The 18,456-nt window shown below is 42.8% G+C and overlaps 2 protein-coding genes across 2 annotated transcripts; both read right to left on the minus strand.

The window, feature by feature from the left end:
- On the minus strand, positions 1 to 1,721 carry LOC115374579 (tripartite motif-containing protein 16-like protein). Its single transcript, XM_030073558.1, has 2 exons — positions 1,394 to 1,721; positions 1 to 1,159 (listed from the first exon to the last, which is right to left on the minus strand). The coding sequence occupies exons 1-2, from the start codon at positions 1,689 to 1,691 to the stop codon at positions 42 to 44; spliced, it is 1,416 nt and encodes a 471-aa protein (XP_029929418.1). The 5' UTR covers positions 1,692 to 1,721; the 3' UTR covers positions 1 to 41.
- Positions 1,722 to 9,986: 8,265 nt separating this feature from the next.
- On the minus strand, positions 9,987 to 11,688 carry LOC115374578 (tripartite motif-containing protein 16-like). The gene is made up of 2 exons (XM_030073556.1): positions 11,351 to 11,688; positions 9,987 to 11,233 (listed from the first exon to the last, which is right to left on the minus strand). The coding sequence occupies exons 1-2, from the start codon at positions 11,609 to 11,611 to the stop codon at positions 10,028 to 10,030; spliced, it is 1,467 nt and encodes a 488-aa protein (XP_029929416.1). The 5' UTR covers positions 11,612 to 11,688; the 3' UTR covers positions 9,987 to 10,027.
- Between the last annotated feature and the right edge of the window lie 6,768 nt (positions 11,689 to 18,456).

Raw genomic sequence — 18,456 nt, forward strand, 5'->3', positions numbered from 1 at the left:
AAAAACAGAAACTTACATTTTGCTGCTTTAATAACTCCTGTCTACTTGAGCTGACAAAACTCAGCCGAGTCTCCACTGAATAAATAAACCCAAAATCCAGCATGGAGAGGCTGAGTGAATGTGGTCTGGACACTGTGGAGGAGAGTCATGGTTTCAGAGACGTTGTAGAAGGACAGAATACGTGCTGAGTGATCCAGGTACACTCCTACTCTGGAGGACACAGGGACTGATGTGGGAGTTTTGATGCTGTTATGTCTGAACTGATTGTTAGAACAATCTAATTCCCAAGACTTGTCATTGCATCCAAATCCACTTCCATTCCCTTTTCTGCTAATATCCTTGTATGCGACTGTTATTGAAACACCTGACTGCCTCCACTCCACCTCCCAGTAACAACGTCCAGTCAGACTCTCTCTGCTCAGGACCTGAAACCATGTAGTGAATCTGTCTGGGTGACGAGGATATGACTGATCTTTTCTTTTTTGCGTCACTTTTCTGTTCCCCTCAGATAATGACAGTCGTCTGTGTGCTGTGTTTGGATCCAGTGTGATTTGACATGAATATTGTAAGAATTCAGCTCTGGTCTTGGGCTCTGGTTGTGACAGTAGAACATCCACTTCAGTCACTGTCAGTGAGATCTTGGACCATTCCTCACTAAGAAGGTCCTGTAGTTTCTCTCTCAGCTCTGACACAGCTGCAGTCACATCCTCAAAGTAGCTCAGAGGACGGATATTGGTGCTGAGTGAGTGTGTAGATTCACTGAGACGTGACAGCGAGGGGTAGTTGTGTAGAAAATGGTTGTGATCCTCTGTATGTGAGAGCTGCTTCAGCTCAGTGTCTTTCCTCCTCAGCTCAGCGATCTCCTGCTTCAGCTTCTCCTGAAGTTCTTCAGCCCGACTCGCTTCCTCTTCCTGCTGGGATCTGATCTGCTGCTTCACATCAGACCTTCTTTTGTCAATCAAACGGATCAGCTCACTGTCCTCCACTGCTTTTTCAGCAGAGCGATTGATGGCCTCCACCTCCTGCTGAAGCACCTTCACGTCTTTCTCTGTGTCCCGGATTCTCTGCTGGATTTTTTGCCGACTCAGCCCGAGCTCTTTCTGCCTCTCGGTCCTTTCTGCTGCAGCTGAGACTGTGTGGTGGCCTCTATGTCCATCCATGGAGCAGAGATAACAGATACACTGCTGATCAGTGCGGCAGAAAATCTTCATCACCTCATCGTGACGAGAGCAGATGTTCTCCTGAAGCTGCACAGTGGCTTCCACCAGCTTGTGTTTCGTTAATGGAGCTGCATCGTAGTGAGGCCAGAGGTGGTTCTTACAGTAAGAGGCCAGACACACCAGACAGGACTGGAGGGCTTTCCGCTTTCTCCCAGTGCAGACATCACAGGCCACATCTCCAGGTCCAGCATAGCAGAGATCAGGAGGAGCAGCTTGGAGTCCCATCTTCTTCATTTTCTCCTCTATATCTGCTACCATGGTGTTTTTCACCAGGACAGGTCTTGGTGTGAAGGTTTGTCTGCACTGGGGGCAGCTGATGATTTCCCTATGATCCTCTTCATCCCAGCAGCTTTTAATACAGCTCATGCAGTAGCTGTGTCCACAGGGAATAGTCACCGGATCCTTCAGTAGATCCAGACAGATCGAACAGCAGAATTTTGCCGAGTCCAGCTGAATTCCTCTCTGCGCCATTTCACTTGTCAGTGACAGTGAACGTCTGACAGTTTCCCTTTGACTCATCAAATAAAAGTTGCAAGTCATAGCTGGTTAGTCACACCCATCCCCACTCAGGGGGGGCTTATCAGGCTTTGCTTCGTTCCATTAAATGGAGCAGCTGTAGAGAACCAGTTTTGCCTTCTTATAACAAACATCAAAACAGCAACAACATTTAGGGCTCTCTTTCACACTGCCCTACCCGTTGCCACTACCCGTTACCTGTGAATTGCGCATTTAGCAGCTTCCACCATCCCTAAATGGTATCTTGCAGCCACACTACCCGTTATACATTATGCCGACTCTGTTATTTGCGCCTGGAGGTGTGCCCACAGGCGTGTTCATGTGCTTTCCCTACAATTTCTGTCTTGACCACACACGTTAGGGAAAGTGGATAGCGGGTCCTCAGAACCACCCGCTATCCCATTTGGGCTTTTACAACAGCGCGCCCAGACGGCTTCAATGTGTGTCCATTTGGACACACGCGGACGTGCACATGCGGCTCCACCTCCCGAATAAAAAGCCACCTTGCTTTAGCCTCAGTTGACCCCCTGAGAAAATGGCAGAGATACTGAATCGCGACCTTCCTCTCTCCATCACAGGTTTCGGTTTGCGGATTTGGGATAGCGCAGCCTGCTCTTAAAGGCAATGGCACCTGGCACACTGATTGGTTTAACTGGCGTAACGCCCAAACCACGCCTATGCATAATGTAACGGGTAGTGCAGGTGTTTTAGGGATAACGGCAGGTGTGCAAGATAGCAACTTTTGCGGGGGAACGCCTCTTACGCAATGCTAAATCCCCGAATAATGGGTTTAGGGACTCTGACGTAAGATAGGGCCCTAAGTGTTTTAAAGAACCTTTTCTACTTTTTATTCTTGTGTTGTGGTAACTTATACTTTCAATAACACCTGACAAGTTCTCCCCCAAAGATCTAACTAAAGTTCTAACAAAAACTGTCCAGTCAAACACTGAGTCTGTCTGGAGGTTTGTGAACGAGCTGTGATCTGTTCAACACCCCCAGTGACCTAGAAGGTTCCACTGATCAAGGTGTTTTGGGGTGATCTCACCCCCACACCAGCATTTCCATCCCTTCCAGGGGACACAGTCACCTCTGCCTGTGTGTGTCACTGGAGGAAATGCTCCCACGGTGGTCTGTCCCGCCACTGGAAGCTCTTTCTGTCTCTGAGTCTGTATCATCAACATTTTTCATTTGGCTATTAAAACTTTCAGCTGTATCATCAATATCGAGTTTGGACTGTTGGCTATCATTTGATCATTTGAAAACGTGTTTTGTACAAACAAAAATGTTGTTATGTACAGTGCATACAGAAAGTATTCAGACCCCCTTCACTTTTTTTCACGTTTGTTATGTTGCAGCCTGATGCTACAATCTTTTAAATTCATTTTTTCCCTCATTAATCTACACTCAGCTACCCTATCATTGTGACAACGGATGAATTTTCTTTCTGTCTTTCTTCTTTCCAACATGCAGACTTGGATACTGAACAGGTTAAACAGATTTACTCTCAAGAAAATATTATGTGTGTAAAGATGCATACCTAAAAAAAAAAAGTGTATATATGCTATGTGTATGTACATGGATATGGATTATGTATATATTGTGGGTGTGCATTATTAACTGAGTAATTGTGAAAAGGGGTGGGAGTAGATAAGTTATACTTCCCACTCCTTTTCGAATATGCACTTTTTATGTTTATCTTAACTCTTTTGCTGTTCTGTTATTTCATATTCAAAATAAAAATGCTCAATCAATCAAAGAAAAAAAAAAAACATCAAGTCCCTCAACAACATAATGGTTTTGTGGAAAACACAGAAACACAGAACAATAGTTTAGGAAAGTCAAAAATTCAATGAAATATATACTGACATTATTTTTTTTTTCTCTTGGATATCATATCAAGAGCAGAGTCCAGCTGAATTCCTCTCTGCTCCATTTCACTTGTCAGTGACAATGAACGTCTGACAGTTTCCCTCTGACTCATCAAATAAAAGTTGCAGTCATAACTGGCTAGTCACACCCATCCCCACTCAGGGAGGGCTTATCAGGCTTTGCCTCATTCTCTTAAATGGAGCAGCTGTAGAGAACCAGTTTTGCCTTCTTATAACAAACATCAAAACAGCAACAACATTTAGGGCTCTCTTTCACACTGCCCTACCCGTTGCCACTACCTGCTACCTGTGAATTGCGCATTTAGCAGCTTCCACCATCCCTAAACGGTATCTTGCGGCCACACTACCTGCTATACATTATGCCGACTCCGTTATTTGCGCCTGGAGGTGTGCCCATGGGCGTGTTCATGTGCTTTCCCTACAATTGCTGTCTTGACCACACATGTTAGGGAAAGTGGACAGCGGGTCCTCAGAACCACCTGCTATCCCATTTGGGCTTTTACAAGAGTGCGCCCAGGCAGCTTCAATGCGCCTCCACTTGGACACACGCGGACGTGCACATGCGGCTCCACCTCCCGAATAAAAAGCCACCTTGCTTTAGCCTCAGTTGAACCCCTAAGAAAAGTTGCAAGTCATAGCTGGTTAGTCACACCCATCCCCACACAGGGAGGGCTTATCAGGCTCTGCTTCGTTCCATTAAAAGGAGCAGTTGTAGAGAACCAGTTTTGCTTTCTTATAGCAAACATCAAAACAGCAACAACATTTAGTGTTTGAAAGAACCTTTTCTACTTTTTATTCTTGTGTTGTGGTAACTTATACTTTCAATAATACCTGACAAGTTCTCCTCCAAAGATCTAACTGAAGTTCTAACAAAAACTGTCCAGTCAAACACTGAGTCTGTCTGGAGGTTTGTGAACGAGCTGTGATCTGTTCAACACCCCCAGTGACCTAGAAGGTTCCACTGATCAAGGTGTTTTGGGGTGATCTCGCCCCCACACCAGCATTTCCATCCCTTCCAGGGGACACAGTCCCCTCTGCCTGTGTGTGTCACTGGAGGAAATGCTCCCACGGTGGTCTGTCCCACCACTGGAAGCTCTTTCTGTCTCTGAGTCTGTATCCTGATGCAGGTACACATGGTCCTGATGTCTGTGGACAGAACATGACCATCAGTCAGATCAGCAACACAGGAGACTGGTCCATTGCCGGTTACTGCTGAAGTTTCTCACATGGACATTGTCATCAGGTTTTAACTGTCTCTCTCATGCATGGTGATCCTGTCCCTGCTTTTCTTTTCCTGCTGTCTCTCCACTTTTGCCTTAATGTCCAGGCATCAGGCCCAGTCTTGACTTGGGACCCCGTCCCGTCAGCATCTCTGCTGGTCTGCCTGCAGCTGTAGTCTGAGAGGTTCAGTCAAACCACTTGAGGTTTGGTTGAAAGGAGCCGGTGGTGTCATGTTCTGTTTGTCCCAGACTGATGTATTTAGCGGTATAAAGTAAATAAATGTCCACTTTTCCACTCTTTACCAGAAAGTATTCTCCTGTTGTATTTATTATTAGTTACTACTGAAGAAAACGAATAAATTTTCTGTTTATTTCATTTGATGCTATCAACATTTTCCATTTGGCTATTAAAACTTTCAGCTGTATGATTAACATCAAGTTTGGGCTGTTTGCTATCATTTGATCAGTTAAAAGCGTGTTTTGTACAAACAAAAATGTTGTTATATGCAGTGCATTTAGGAAGTATTCAGATCCCCTTCACTTTTTCACATTTGTTATGTTGCAGCCTGTTGCTACAATCTTTTAAATTCATTTTTTCTCTCATTAATCCACACTCAGTGCCTTATAACTGTGACAATGGATGTATTTACTTTGGACCCAACATGCAGACTTGGATACTGAACCGGTTAAACAGATTTATTTTCAAGAGAAAACTTAAATGGAGTGATGATGAGTGGGGACGGTGGGGAGCGCAGGAGGCAGAGCAGCGGGGCAACGACAGAGAGATGAACGGGTCAAATCCTGGAGATGGGCAAACCGAGCAGGTGAGCAGAGGAGTCCTAGAGCACAGAGAGACACTGGTACATTTCTGCACAAAAAACAAGTACAATTTCACGGCCTCACTGTTTCACTGGCCTCGTGTTTAGTTACTGCAGAGGTTACAACAACAAACTGGCAGAGAGTGACTGTGAAGCCGGGATTTAAGTCTTGTCCTTAAGTCTTGTGGTAAAAGAAGAGCAGGTGCGCCACCTGAACCGCCCAGAACCGCCCGTGAGGAGAGACACACACACACACACAAGGGAGGGGGAAACACAGCAGGGCAACTTACAGAACTGGTGTGAATATGATAATAATGACAAAAGTGAAAACAGAATTTTAGAAAATTTTGGCAAATTTATTAAAAAGGAAAAACTGAAATATCACATTTACAGGAGTATTCAGACCGTTTACAACAATATTCTCCATTTCTCTTGATGGTTGCTGAGATGTGTCTACACCTTGATTAGTCCTGCTGTGGTAAATTAAATTGATTGGAACTTGACAAAGATCACACGCTGATCGAAACATTGTTTTAATAATAAAGGTCTAGTACGGACTTTTTATTAGCCCAGCACCCATAGCGATGTGAGTATAGCAAAATACCCACTTTCCAAAATTAAATTTATTGGGCATGATTTGGAAAGGCACACTCCTCTCTAGAGAAGGCCTCACAGCTGACATGCATAACAGAGCAAAAACCATGAGGTCAAAGGAACTGCCTGCAGGGCTCAGAGACAGGACTGTTGCAAGGCACGGATCTGGAGAAGGCTACAAAAAAAATTCTGCTGCACTGAAGGTTCTCAAGAGCACAGTGGCCTCCATCATTCTCAAATGGAAGAAGTTTGGCACAACCAGGACTCTTCCAAGAGCTGGTCGCCCGGCCAAACTGAGCAATCGTGGGAGAAGGGCCTTAGTAAGAAAGGTTACCAAGAAGCCAATGGTCACTCTGACTGAGCTCCAGAGATCCTGTGTGGAGATGGGACAAAGCTCCAGAAGGACAACCATCACTGCGGTCCTCCACCGATCTGGGCTTTATGGCAGAGTGGCCAAACGGAAGCCTCTCCTCAGTGCAAAACACATGAAAGCCACTTGGAGTTTGCAAAAAACATCTGAAGGACTGTCAGTTCCAAAAGTTATGTCTGGAGGAAACCAGGCACCTGCCCAGTACCATCCCAACAGTGAAGCATGGTGGTGGCAGCATCATGCTGTGGGGCTGTTTTTCAGCAACAGGGACTGGGAGACTGGTCAAGGCTCAGGTAAAGCTGCGTGGAGCAAAGCACAGAGATATCCTCAATGAAAACCTGTTCCACAGCGCTCAAGACCTCAGTCATGTTTGAAGGTTCACATTTCAACATGACCATGACCCTGAGCACACAGCCAAGACAACACAGGAGTGGCTTAGGGACGACTCTGTGAATGTCCTAGAGTGGCCCAGCCAGAGCCCTGACCTGAACCCTGTCCAACTGAATACGGCTGTCCACCGACGGTCCCCATCCAACCTGACCAAGTTTGAGAGGATTTGCAAAGAAGAATGGCAGAAAATCCCCCAATCCAGGTGTGCAAAGTTTGTTGCTTCATACCCAAAACGACTGGAGGCTGTAATTGCTGCCAAAGATGCCAAAAAAAAAGTTCTTTCCTGGGAGAGATCCTCTGGCTCACAGGAGAGGGAAAACATTAAAAATGAAAAAAGAAGAGCTTCGCCTCCAAAAACTCAAACTGCATCAACAGAAAATACAAGGACAGAATCTCACTCATCGCTGCTTTGGGAGCTGCTTCACTGGTATTTATTGAACTGATTCTTTTTTCTTTTATAATTCCCAATTTTGAGCTTGAAATGATGATATTCCTTTCTTGATCCTTCTCCAAGCTTTTCCGGCCTGTATAAGAAACCCTGTTTATTGAACAAGTGCACAAAGTCAGTGTGGTTGTAAAAATCAAGGACTGATTGAAAACTTTGCGGCTGCAGGCTTAGTAATGTTCTCCATTCACTCTGTGCTTCAGCCTTTCCATCTGAACACTCCCTTCATTCTTACATTGAAGCAGCTCCATGAACAACAGGACTGTCCTTTCTTTCCTTCTTCACTTGTGTTTCTTCTTTGGTCAAACTGCTGCTTCATTCCAGCTGTGACTCCAGATCTGCTGTGCACATCAAGACGCCACTTTGTTGTGTTTTGGGGAAAATCAGCTCAGTTCTATTGTCATGTTGCTCTCACATTTTCTCTGGAGGCTTTGATAAAGTTTGTGAAATGAACGCAGAAGAAGAGCTTCATTAATTCTTGGATAAAGCTCAGAATTAATTGTTGAAACCTTCTCTTTGTTCACACTTGCAGTGGCTAAAGCCTGATGAAGGATTCTACATATTCTCTTCATCCTCACTGTGAGGGACCAAGCAGGCAGGACAAGGACTCGCAAGTTAATTTTGGACAAAAAAGGCATTTATTTAGCCCAAAAGGTAAAAGGATCCATAATCAATTCAATAATCCAAAAAAAAAACAAGAATACTTAACACAAAGTTCTGGGCCCTAAAATGAGGTCAACTAAACAGAACTTAACTCAATGGAATTGCAACTTAACCTGAACTGAACAAAAGATGAACTGACCTACTACTAGACATACAAGGTGAACCTATATACTGGTTGATCAGACCAATAAACACAAAAAGGGGAGTAGACAAGACAAACTAACTAAACAAAACAGAATAGACAAAAGTTCAGGTTATGAAGAAAATACAGAAAATAACTAGTAACAAATTATACTACACAATAAAGATCAACTTAATATCTAAACCAGAAAAAAATAAATCAAAACAGAAATGAGAGATTCCCCTCCCCTGGAGGGAGACACGGGTGGTTCCTCCCAGTCAGCGAAATCAGGGGATTTACTGCAGCTGCACCCACAGACTCCTCTTTTTCTGCCTGGCCCACACACCAAGAACAAAAGGTAACTCAAAAGACAATAATATTACTAAACAGAACAAATGCTTTAACATATTGACATTAACCAGTAACTAAAATGTGCGCGCCAACAAAATAGAAACTGTGCAATGTCAAATATTAATAAAGCTATGAGTGTGACGTATGAACAAAAGTCTTATGTGTCCTGTCATTTATTTGTTAGCTGTATGTATGTGCATGGTGACTGCAAAAATGTGCATAAACTAGATAACCAAAAAATAAGGTGATCCAAACAAAAGGTGTGTGGGACAGGCAGTGTGGTGTAGGGATACTTAAAGCCTGTGTGGCAGCAGGGCGGCCATCACACTCACCATCAGTGTGTCAGCACTGTGGAGGAAAAACACACACACTGTTTTTATTGTTTATAATGATAATTATTTAATTCCTCACACCATTTTCTTAACAATGGTAGTTTAGTTCAGTGTTGTTTATTGATTTTACACCAATAAAAAATGACACAACATCCACAGAAAAAGTAGCATTTGGAAAGTTATTCAGAAAAGTCAAAATTTCAGTGAAATTCATATTGAACGTAAATATTCACCTTACATATAATATCAAGAGAATTTACTAAATTGGAATTTATAAAAAGGCAGGAAAACAAAATAAGAATATGAACTACTTGGCTACAATAAAGGGAAATCCTCTGAACATGAGCATTATTTTAATTGATTATAATAATAATGATTTCATCTGTTATACAAGCAGTTTAGTTCAGTGTCATTTATTGATTTTATACCTTACAAAAGAAATTGCAATACAGAGATATAGCAGTATATAAAATAACTGTGAACAAAGGCAACTCAAACTCAATGATATTTAGACTGAAATCCACCACAATGAAACATTTTCTTTCTTCCACTCGAATATAACATCAACAACATTTACTAAATTGGAACTGAAACATTAAAATGTACAAAGTGCCAGCAGAACAAAACACAAAATATAAGCTACTCAGCTATAATAAAGGGAAACCTCTGGTGCTGAGTCCATTAAGGAACAGAAAAGCAGAAAATATAACAGGAACAACACAATTATGCAACAGATATTAGAAGTGTGTAGACAACAGTTGATGTTTTCATATGAATAAATGTCCTCTGAACTCTCAGCGTCTGGCTGCTCTTTGCTGGGAAAAATCCTCTCCTGCGTTTTCTGTTTCCTGTTTGTCAGGAAGAAACAGAAGATGATGTGGGTGGTTAGGATGAGCAGCGATAGCCGCCATGATGGAACAGACAAAGAGGGTCAGCAAGGAACATGCAGGGAGGAAGAGGTTACAGTCCCGCCCACACTGTTTGACTGACAGGTGGAAGTGCAGAAACACCTCAGTGACAACATGAAGCTGCAACGACTCAGGGAAAAATATTTTTTAAAAACAGAAACTTACATTTTGCTGCTTTAATAACTCCTGTCTACTTGAGCTGACAAAACTCAGCCGAGGCTCCACTGACCAAATAAACCATAAATCCAGCATGGAGAGGCTGAGTGAATGTGGTCTGGACTCTGTGGAGGAGAGTCATGGTTTCAGAGACGTTGTAGAAGGACAGAATACCTGCTGTGTGATCCAGGTACACTCCTACTCTGGAGGACACACGGACTGATGTGGGAGTTTTGATGCTGTTATGTATGAACTGATTGTAATGACAATCTAATGTCCAAGACTTGTCATTGCATCCAAATCCACTTCCATTCCCTGTTCTTCTAATATCCTTGTATGCAACTGCTATGAAAACACCTGACCCACTCCTCTCCACCTCCCAGTAATGACGTCCAGTCAGACTCTCTCTACTCAGGACCTGAAACCTTCCAGTGAATCTTTCTTGGTGAGGAGGATATGACTGATCTTTTCCTGTTAGTGTCACTTTTCGGTTCCCCTCAGATAATGACAGCCGTCTGTGTGCTGTGTTTGGATCCAGTGTGATTTGACATGAATATTGTAAGAATTCAGCTCTGGTCTTGGGCTCTGGTTGTGGCAGGAGAACGTCCACTCCAGTCACTGTCAGTGAGATCTTGGACCATTCCTCACTAAGAAGGTCCTGTAGTTTCTCTCTCAGCTCTGACACAGCTGCAGTCACATCCTCAAAGTAGCTCAGAGGACGGATATTGTTGCTGGGTGAGTGTGTAGATTCACTGAGACGTGACAGCGAGGGGTAGTTGTGTCGAAAATGGGTGTGGTCCTCTGTGTGTGAGAGCTGCTCCAGTTCAGCATCTTTCCTCCTCAGCTCAGCGATCTCCTGCTTCAGCTTCTCCTGAAGTTCTTCAGCCCGACTTGCTTCCTCTTTCTGCTGGGATCTGATCTGCTGCTTCACATCAGACCTTCTTTTGTCAATCAAACGGATCAGCTCAGTGAAGATCTTCTCACTGTCCTCCACTGCTTTATCAGCAGAGCAATTGATAGCTTCCACCTCCTGCACCTTCACGTCTTTCTCTGTGTCCTGGATTCTCTGCTGGATTTTTTGACGACTCAGCCCAAGCTCTTTCTGCCTCTTGGTCCTTTCTGCTGCAGCTGAGACTTTGTGGTGGGCTTTATGTTCATTCATGGAGCAGAGATAACAGATACACTGCTGATCAGTGCGGCAGAAAATCTTCATCACCTCATCGTGACGAGAGCAGATGTTCTCCTGAAGCTGAGAGGCTGGACACGTCAGATAGGACTTGAGGGCTTTCAGCTTTCTCCCAGTGCAGACATCACAGGCCACATCTCCAGGTCCAGCATAGCAGAGATCAGGAGGAGCAGCTTGGAGTCCCATCTTCTTCATTTCCTCCACTATTTCTGCTAACATGGTGTTTTTCCCCAGGACAGGTCTTGGTGTGAAGGTTTGTCTGCACTGGGGGCAGCTGGGGATTTTCCTCTTTTCCTCTCCATCCCAGAATCTTTTAATACAGCTCATGCAGTAGCTGTGTCCACAGGGAACAGTCACCGGATCCTTCAGTAGATCCAGACAGATCGAACAGCAGAATTTTGCCGAGTCCAGTTGAATTCCTCTCTGCGCCATTTCACTTCTCAGTGACAATGAACGTCTCACAGTTTCACTTCCTCTGAAACCATAAAAGTTGAGCTGTGATCCAACACAAATGTGTGCTCTTCCTCTTCATGTTCCTGAGCTGATCTGCAGTGAACGGGTTCGTCAGCTCTGGCACTTCACAGCCTGTTGTTTACACCCATCTTCAGTGTCAGATCAATGAAAGGGGAGGGAGCCAGGAAATGTCTGGCAGAATGCTACTGGCTGTGTTTGAGAGCAGGAAGAAGAGGGAGGGCCTACCAGGCTCTGCTTTTTTCCAGGAATAGAAGTTTCAGTGAGGCAGGAGGTTTTTATTAGCTCCCTTTATACAATAAGGTATGAAGATTAAGAGAAATCAGCATGGAAGAGTTAAAGTCGAGATCAATTACCTCACTTGGAAAAACCTGTTTTGCTCACAATACACAGTTGAAACTAATAGCAAAGTGGAGCAATCTCAGTGTTAGTCACTTTCTCTCTCTCTCTCTCTCTCTCTCTCTCTCTCTGTCTTTCATAAAATTTCATAAAACTGAAAAATCTCCCAATCAAACATGTATTTTAGTCAGATGAAGTTCACCTAGGGTAGGTGAAGAAGTGGCACTCCAAACTTAAGGGCAAGACCAGGCTCAAAATTCCATATCAAAAGGTTTTTAATGCTGACGCATTTCGGCTGAAGCCTTCATCAGAGCATAATGACATATCATCACAAACATGTATATAAAGCCATAGTAATTGCTTTGCCACACCCAACTGTTCAATCCAGATCATCTCCACCTGGGAGGAGGCACTTCGTTAATTGTCAACCATCTATTGGTCAACAAAATCCCATGTAGTCAAGAACACATCAATTCAAAGTGAAAACCATTGTCTCACAAAATCACAATCTGGGTGACATAAACACGAAGACCCAAAACCCCCTGCTGCATCACAAAAAAGGTCTGAAAGAGAAGTAATCATTTAACCCTTGTGGTTGCATGGAACCCATTTGGTCGATCCAGTACATTTCCCCTCTGGGACAATAATTTGGGGATATTACCCCCTCTGGTGGTAGTAAGATGTTCCACTTCAACAAACCGTAAGGATGCAGGAGAACCATGCTTAGCTTCCATATAGTGTTTTGCCATGGCATAATCAATGTTACCAGTACGTATAGCAGTCTTATGTTCTGAGATTCTCAATTTCAGAGCTCTTTTTGTTTGGTCAACATATGCTTTCCCGCAAGGCCAAGTAAGCATATAAATAACATTGGTAGTATTGCAGTTAATGAACTGTTTGTGTTTGTATCCCTTCCCTGTGAGGGGATGTCTGAAAGATTTGCAATTTGAGGTGTTGTTAACTGGGCGCAATGACCACATCTATAGTTGCCCTTGATGGAAAGCCATGTGGATTGTTGGTTGTTGGAAGAGGAATGTACAAGTTTGTCTCTTAAAGTTGGGGCTCTCCTGAAGATGACAAGAGGAGGGTTATTAGAAACTGCATTGAGCATAGGTTCAAGTTGCAGAATGGGCCAATGTTTCATGAAACAAATAATGTCATCAATATAACGTTATATTGATGACATTATTTGTTTTTATGAGTCTGATAATGATGACCTCCATGACTTTGTCATGTACCTTAATCAGACAACAAATTATCTTCAATTTACTGTGAAAAGTAGTCTGACTTCAGTTAATTTTCTGGATGTTACCATTTACAAAGACACAGCCAACAAAATTCAAACCACATACTGTAAACCTATGGAAAGAAATACCATCCTCCATTATTCTTCTAACCATCCCAGTCAATTAAAACGTAATATACCCACTGGCCAGATTGAGAAGGAATTGTTCTTCATTAGAAAACTTTGTTGCTCAAGCCAATGTCATGAAAAATAGGTTTTTAGAAAGAGGTTATCCTGAAATTATCATTGAGCAGTCAATTACACGGGCCCGCCTTACACCAAGGCATAGTCTGTTAGAGAAACGCATCAAGGAGGCTAAACCACTCTTAACTAACCATCTGTGCCACCAGGCGTCCACTGGATCACCTTCATGACAAACAGCACGCAGATACACAACCAATAACCTCCATTATTATACAGCAGGGGTGTAGAATTGGGTAGGGATGCCAGGGTTACGTCCCTACCAATATCCAGCCACTACTGTATATTCCCTACCAATATAAACACTGTCTGTCAGTGTCTAGTCAGTGCTTATGGTACACAAAGGGTTAACAGTTGGTCTCTGCTAGAAGTCCCGCCTCTAACCTAATATTGGTCATCCATTGGCTCTGTCATTTCTTGCTAATGTGTGTTTGGCCGCGCCTGCTCCATGTGGTTGTAAAAAGCGCCTGAGGACATGCACAGCAGAGCCTGTTTCGCTGGTTGCATTTACATTCACATTTGTGTCTGTGTGTGTGTGTTTGGTAATAAGGCACAGCCAGGATGGGTCCCAAAAAATTGACATAACAAGTTTCTTTAGAAGTCAAAGTGTAAGTAACTCAAAGAAAATAGGCCCACTTTATTGATTATATTGCTTATGGGTAGTTGATAATAATGGTGATAACAATAATAGTCAGCTAAGCTATTGATGTTTTTCTTCTCTGTTTATTTTGTCAGGTGGCAGTTATAATAATAGTTCAGCATGCTTCTCTGAAATGAGAGCTTTTATCAGGCACATTGGCCTGTTGTCTCTAGGGAAGCAGGAATTATCCATTTTTACTAACCATGATTTAAAATGTCAAGATTATATAACTGTAGAGCCTCAACAACACAGAAATAATTAAAAAAAAAAAAGCTTAATTTAATGCTAAAGAGATACACTTTTTTTTTGTTATTTTATGTACTATTTTCATGTATCATTTGTGTGTTGAGAGGCAGCAACAGTTTGAAAAACACCAACAATGAAAGTCTGTGAGGAAAATACAGTAAACCTCAGATTACAAATGTTCATGTGATTTTATACATCCAGATTCATTTTGAATAAATTACACATCATAATTGTGCAACTGTTTTTTTTCTATACTCTAGAAGTTTTTCTATATCTAGACTATAACTATACCACCAAAATCTATGTTGTTGCATCCTAAATTGTCAGGTGACAGGGAGTAGAGATAGAAGAGGAAAGGCTTGAGGAGATGGAGAAAGAGAGGCTTGAGGAGACGGAGGAGGAGAGGCTGGAGGAGATGGAGGAGGAGAGGCTGGAGGAGATACCTGTAGAGGAGGAGAGGCTGTAGGCGATAGAGGAGGAGGAGAGGCTGGAGGAGATAGCTGTAGAGGAGGAGAGGCTGGAGGAGATGGAGGAGGAGAGGCTGGAAGAGATACCTGTAGATGAGGAGAGGCTGGAGGCTCACAGGTGAGGTTGAATAATGACAGAGATATGTTAGTAGTGAGATTCAGCATTGTGACAAATGTCAGCTGGGCCCGCCCTGAACAAAAAGCGACGAAAAGCTCTTTTTTTTTTTTTTTTTTTTTTTTTTTTGACACGAAACGTTGTACTACTGTCTCTTTAAGTTAAATCATTTTTTTCCCTTCTGTCTCTCTCTTTAAGTTAAATCTCCATCACATTAAATCTCTGTGATGACTCCCGGGCTATTCTGCATCTTATTGACTTACCTGATATTACTTTAACCAATCAAACTCCGCTGGCCTAAAACCTGACCAATCCCAGCCAAGGATTCATGTTCGCGTGCTGCGCGAGGGAGGGGAGCAAGCGAGTGAGTGAGGGAGAGAGACTTAACGTTAGTCTGTTAAAAAACTTGATCGGAGTGAATTAATTACAAATTTGGATGCCAGACAATTTTTAAATTATTTTAGCATGAACAATGCCGGCCGCTTAGCTGTGAGTGAGCCCTAAAGAGGCAGGAAGAAACATTTTAAGTCGGTTGGCTCTAACGCAAGATTACAGTGACGGTCTGGACTTGCTTTAGTTTTCTGTCTGCTAGCTAGCTAGTAGCTACAGACAGCACAAAGCTACACTCTGTCTAACGTTAGCTCTAAAATGACTGCGTGGCTGAAATGACAACGAAATTGGAGGTGGGATTACAAAGCTTCTTCATACCCTGAGCTGACCTGCTAGCTTCCAGGCAGAAGGTAGGCTACGTTCATCTACTTTGCTACAGAGTGCACTGACTGGGAGCTTGGCAATTTGAGCTTATCATGTTTTCTTGACATGATTCCTCAAAACTGAATAAATACAATACATAGCAACACAAAACTGCTTTGCTAGCTCAATCATGTTGTTACTAGATTATCCGCTGGAACAAATATTTTTTTCATGGACTGATAGTTCTTCTCAGTCATTTTTAATCTAACAGGTGTTGTGACAACGACTCACCAACACAACTGATTTTTATCTACAACCAACTTAGCTGGGGGTGTGTCACTCCAATTTAACGTCAGCTCCAATTAATGTGGTTAAGCAGCAAAAGTAACAACAGTAAGCAGTCACATTAAGGCTGAACAGAGTTATATCATTTCAACCCCACCTTTCAGGGGCTTTTGCTAATCACCTTTTCAGGCTGTTATCAGTTTACCTCTGAAATAAAGATGACAGTTTTCACAGATGTGTTGATTTATTAAATGTTCATTTCAATGTACAGATGCAAATAAATTGACAAATTAATTAAATCCATGGCCTAGGAAACTCATAAAGACTAAACAAATAATGATTAATAGGCTAATTAATAACTGATAACATTAACACATTAATAACAAGAACAAAGTTATAGCCTGCACATCTCCGTGGAAAATCTTACAGGTGCTGTCCGTGATGCTGAATCTTCCTCAGCAGGTACTGTCTGTGGTACTGAATCTTCCTCAGCAGGTACTGTCTGTGGTGCTGAATCCGCCGCAGCAGGTACTGTCCGTGGTGCTGAATCTGCTTCAGCAGGTACTGTCCATGGTGCTGAATCTTCCTCAGCAGGTACTGTCCGTGGTGCTGAATTTGCTTCAGCAGGTACTGTCCGTGGTGCTGAATCCGCCACAGCAGGTACTGTCCGTGGTGCTGAATCTGCTTCAGCAGGTACTGTCCGTGCTGCTGACTCCGCTGAGGCATTTCATTCTTTATTATAGAAATTAAAGCTCCATAAATTCACGGAGGATCTTGTTCAGCTCTTCTTTACTTACAGTTGAGAAATCAGCTGTTTGCCCGGTGTTTTTCAGGAAGTCTTGTAGACATTTGACGGCCCCAGACATTGACTGGCCGTACCGGCTTCATTTCCTGACCTCTCCAGCTGATCCAGCTCTTCACTCGTCACTCTCGCGTATCTCGGCTTTATCTGTTCTGTCTTTTCTTCCTTGTTCAGCCATTTATCCAAACTTAGGTTGCCAAATAAATTAAAACTGACAACACAACGGTTCATTATGCAGGCTAACAAAGCATTTCGTGTTGCCATGGAAACCACTAGGAGTCGGGCAGTAAGATGTAGGCGGAGTCATATTTTCAGTGATGAGGTATTTTTCATGTGAGTGTGGCTCCCCGTGCTGTCATGCTCATTTGAGCACATTCTAAATGTCAGATTGACCAATCAGATTGCTCAGTCGGATCTACCTGTTGTAAAATAGATATTTCATATGCATGCGCTATGCAATTTGAGTTCTGATGCGTTAATTGTCCCTTGGCCATGCCAAGAACCCCACCGCACATTTCTGTCTGTCTATCTATCTATTGATCTATCTATCCATCTATCTGTGGAGACAGACAGGCAGACAGAGAGACATAGACAGACAGATACATAGATAGACAGATAGATAGATAGATAGATTTATGTCAAAAACACAGAAGTAGATGTGGTGAGAACTTAATCTGGCTGAAAAAATGTCAAGGGAGAAAAGTAGAGCGCACTTCACTGTTAACCTACTACTTCTCCAACTTCCTCTCCTCCTTTGCCTCCTCCTCCTCTGTGCTGTGCTCTGTAAGATTATTCATGATTTAGCTCCAGCACCTCTCAAACAGTTCATCACAACCAGCAAGAACAGAATCAGGTGAAGCACAACCTCCACTAGAGGGCGCTGTTGTGTTAAATTTCAGTCAACAAAATCTGTCCAGTTAAATAAACAAAGTTCTTTCCTGGGAGAAATCCTCTACCTCACAGTAGAGGGAAAAAAATAAAAATGAAAAGAAAAGATCTCCGCCTCCAAAAACTCAAATTGTTTCAACAGAAAATACAAGGACAGAATCTCACTTATCACTGCTTTGGGAGCTGTTTTGTTGGTATTTATTGAACTGATAACTTTTGTCATTTTTCTTTGCCAATTCCCAAATTTGATCTGGAAATGATGAAATTCCTTCTTGATCCTTCTCCAGGCTTTTCCAGCCTGTATAAGAAACCCTGTTTATTGAACAAGAGCACAAAGCCAGTGTGGTTGTAAAAATCAAGGACTGTTTGAAAACTTTGCGGCTGCAGGCTTAGTAATGTTCTCCATTCACTCTGTGCTTCAGCCTTTCCATCTGAACACTCCCTTCATTCTTACATTGAAGCAGCTCCATGAACAACAGGACTGTCCTTTCTTTCCTTCTTCACTTGTGTTTCTTCTTTGGTCAAACTGCTGCTTCATTCCAGCTGTGACTCCAGATCTGCTGTGCACATCAAGACGCCACTTTGTTGTGTTTTGGGGGAAATCAGCTCAGTTCTATTGTCATGTTGCTCTCACATTTTCTCTGTAGGCTTTGATAGAGTTTGTGGAATGAACGCAGAAGAAGAGCTTTATTAATTCTTGGATACAACTCAGAATTAATTGTTGAAACCTTCACTTTGTTGACACGTGCAGTGGCTAAAGCCTGATGAAGGATTCTACATATTCTCTTCATCCTCACCATCAGTGTGTCAGCACTGTGGAGGGAAAACACACACACTGTTTTTAC

This window comes from Myripristis murdjan, chromosome 17, assembly GCF_902150065.1.
Source record: "Myripristis murdjan chromosome 17, fMyrMur1.1, whole genome shotgun sequence".
Classification (NCBI taxonomy): domain Eukaryota; kingdom Metazoa; phylum Chordata; class Actinopteri; order Holocentriformes; family Holocentridae; genus Myripristis; species Myripristis murdjan.

Bases quoted from the DNA above. Each gene is read 5' to 3' on its own strand.
- LOC115374579 (XM_030073558.1), bottom strand. From the start codon at position 1,691: ATGGCGCAGAGAGGAATTCAGCTGGACTCGGCAAAATTCTGCTGTTCG. The intron at 1,160-1,393 runs TGGCCTGTGATG...ATCTCTGCTCCA, and splicing joins CTATGCTGGACCTGGAGATG to TGGATGGACATAGAGGCCAC.
- LOC115374578 (XM_030073556.1), bottom strand. From the start codon at position 11,611: ATGGCGCAGAGAGGAATTCAACTGGACTCGGCAAAATTCTGCTGTTCG. The intron at 11,234-11,350 runs GCTCCTCCTGAT...CAGCTTCAGGAG, and splicing joins AGAAGATGGGACTCCAAGCT to AACATCTGCTCTCGTCACGA.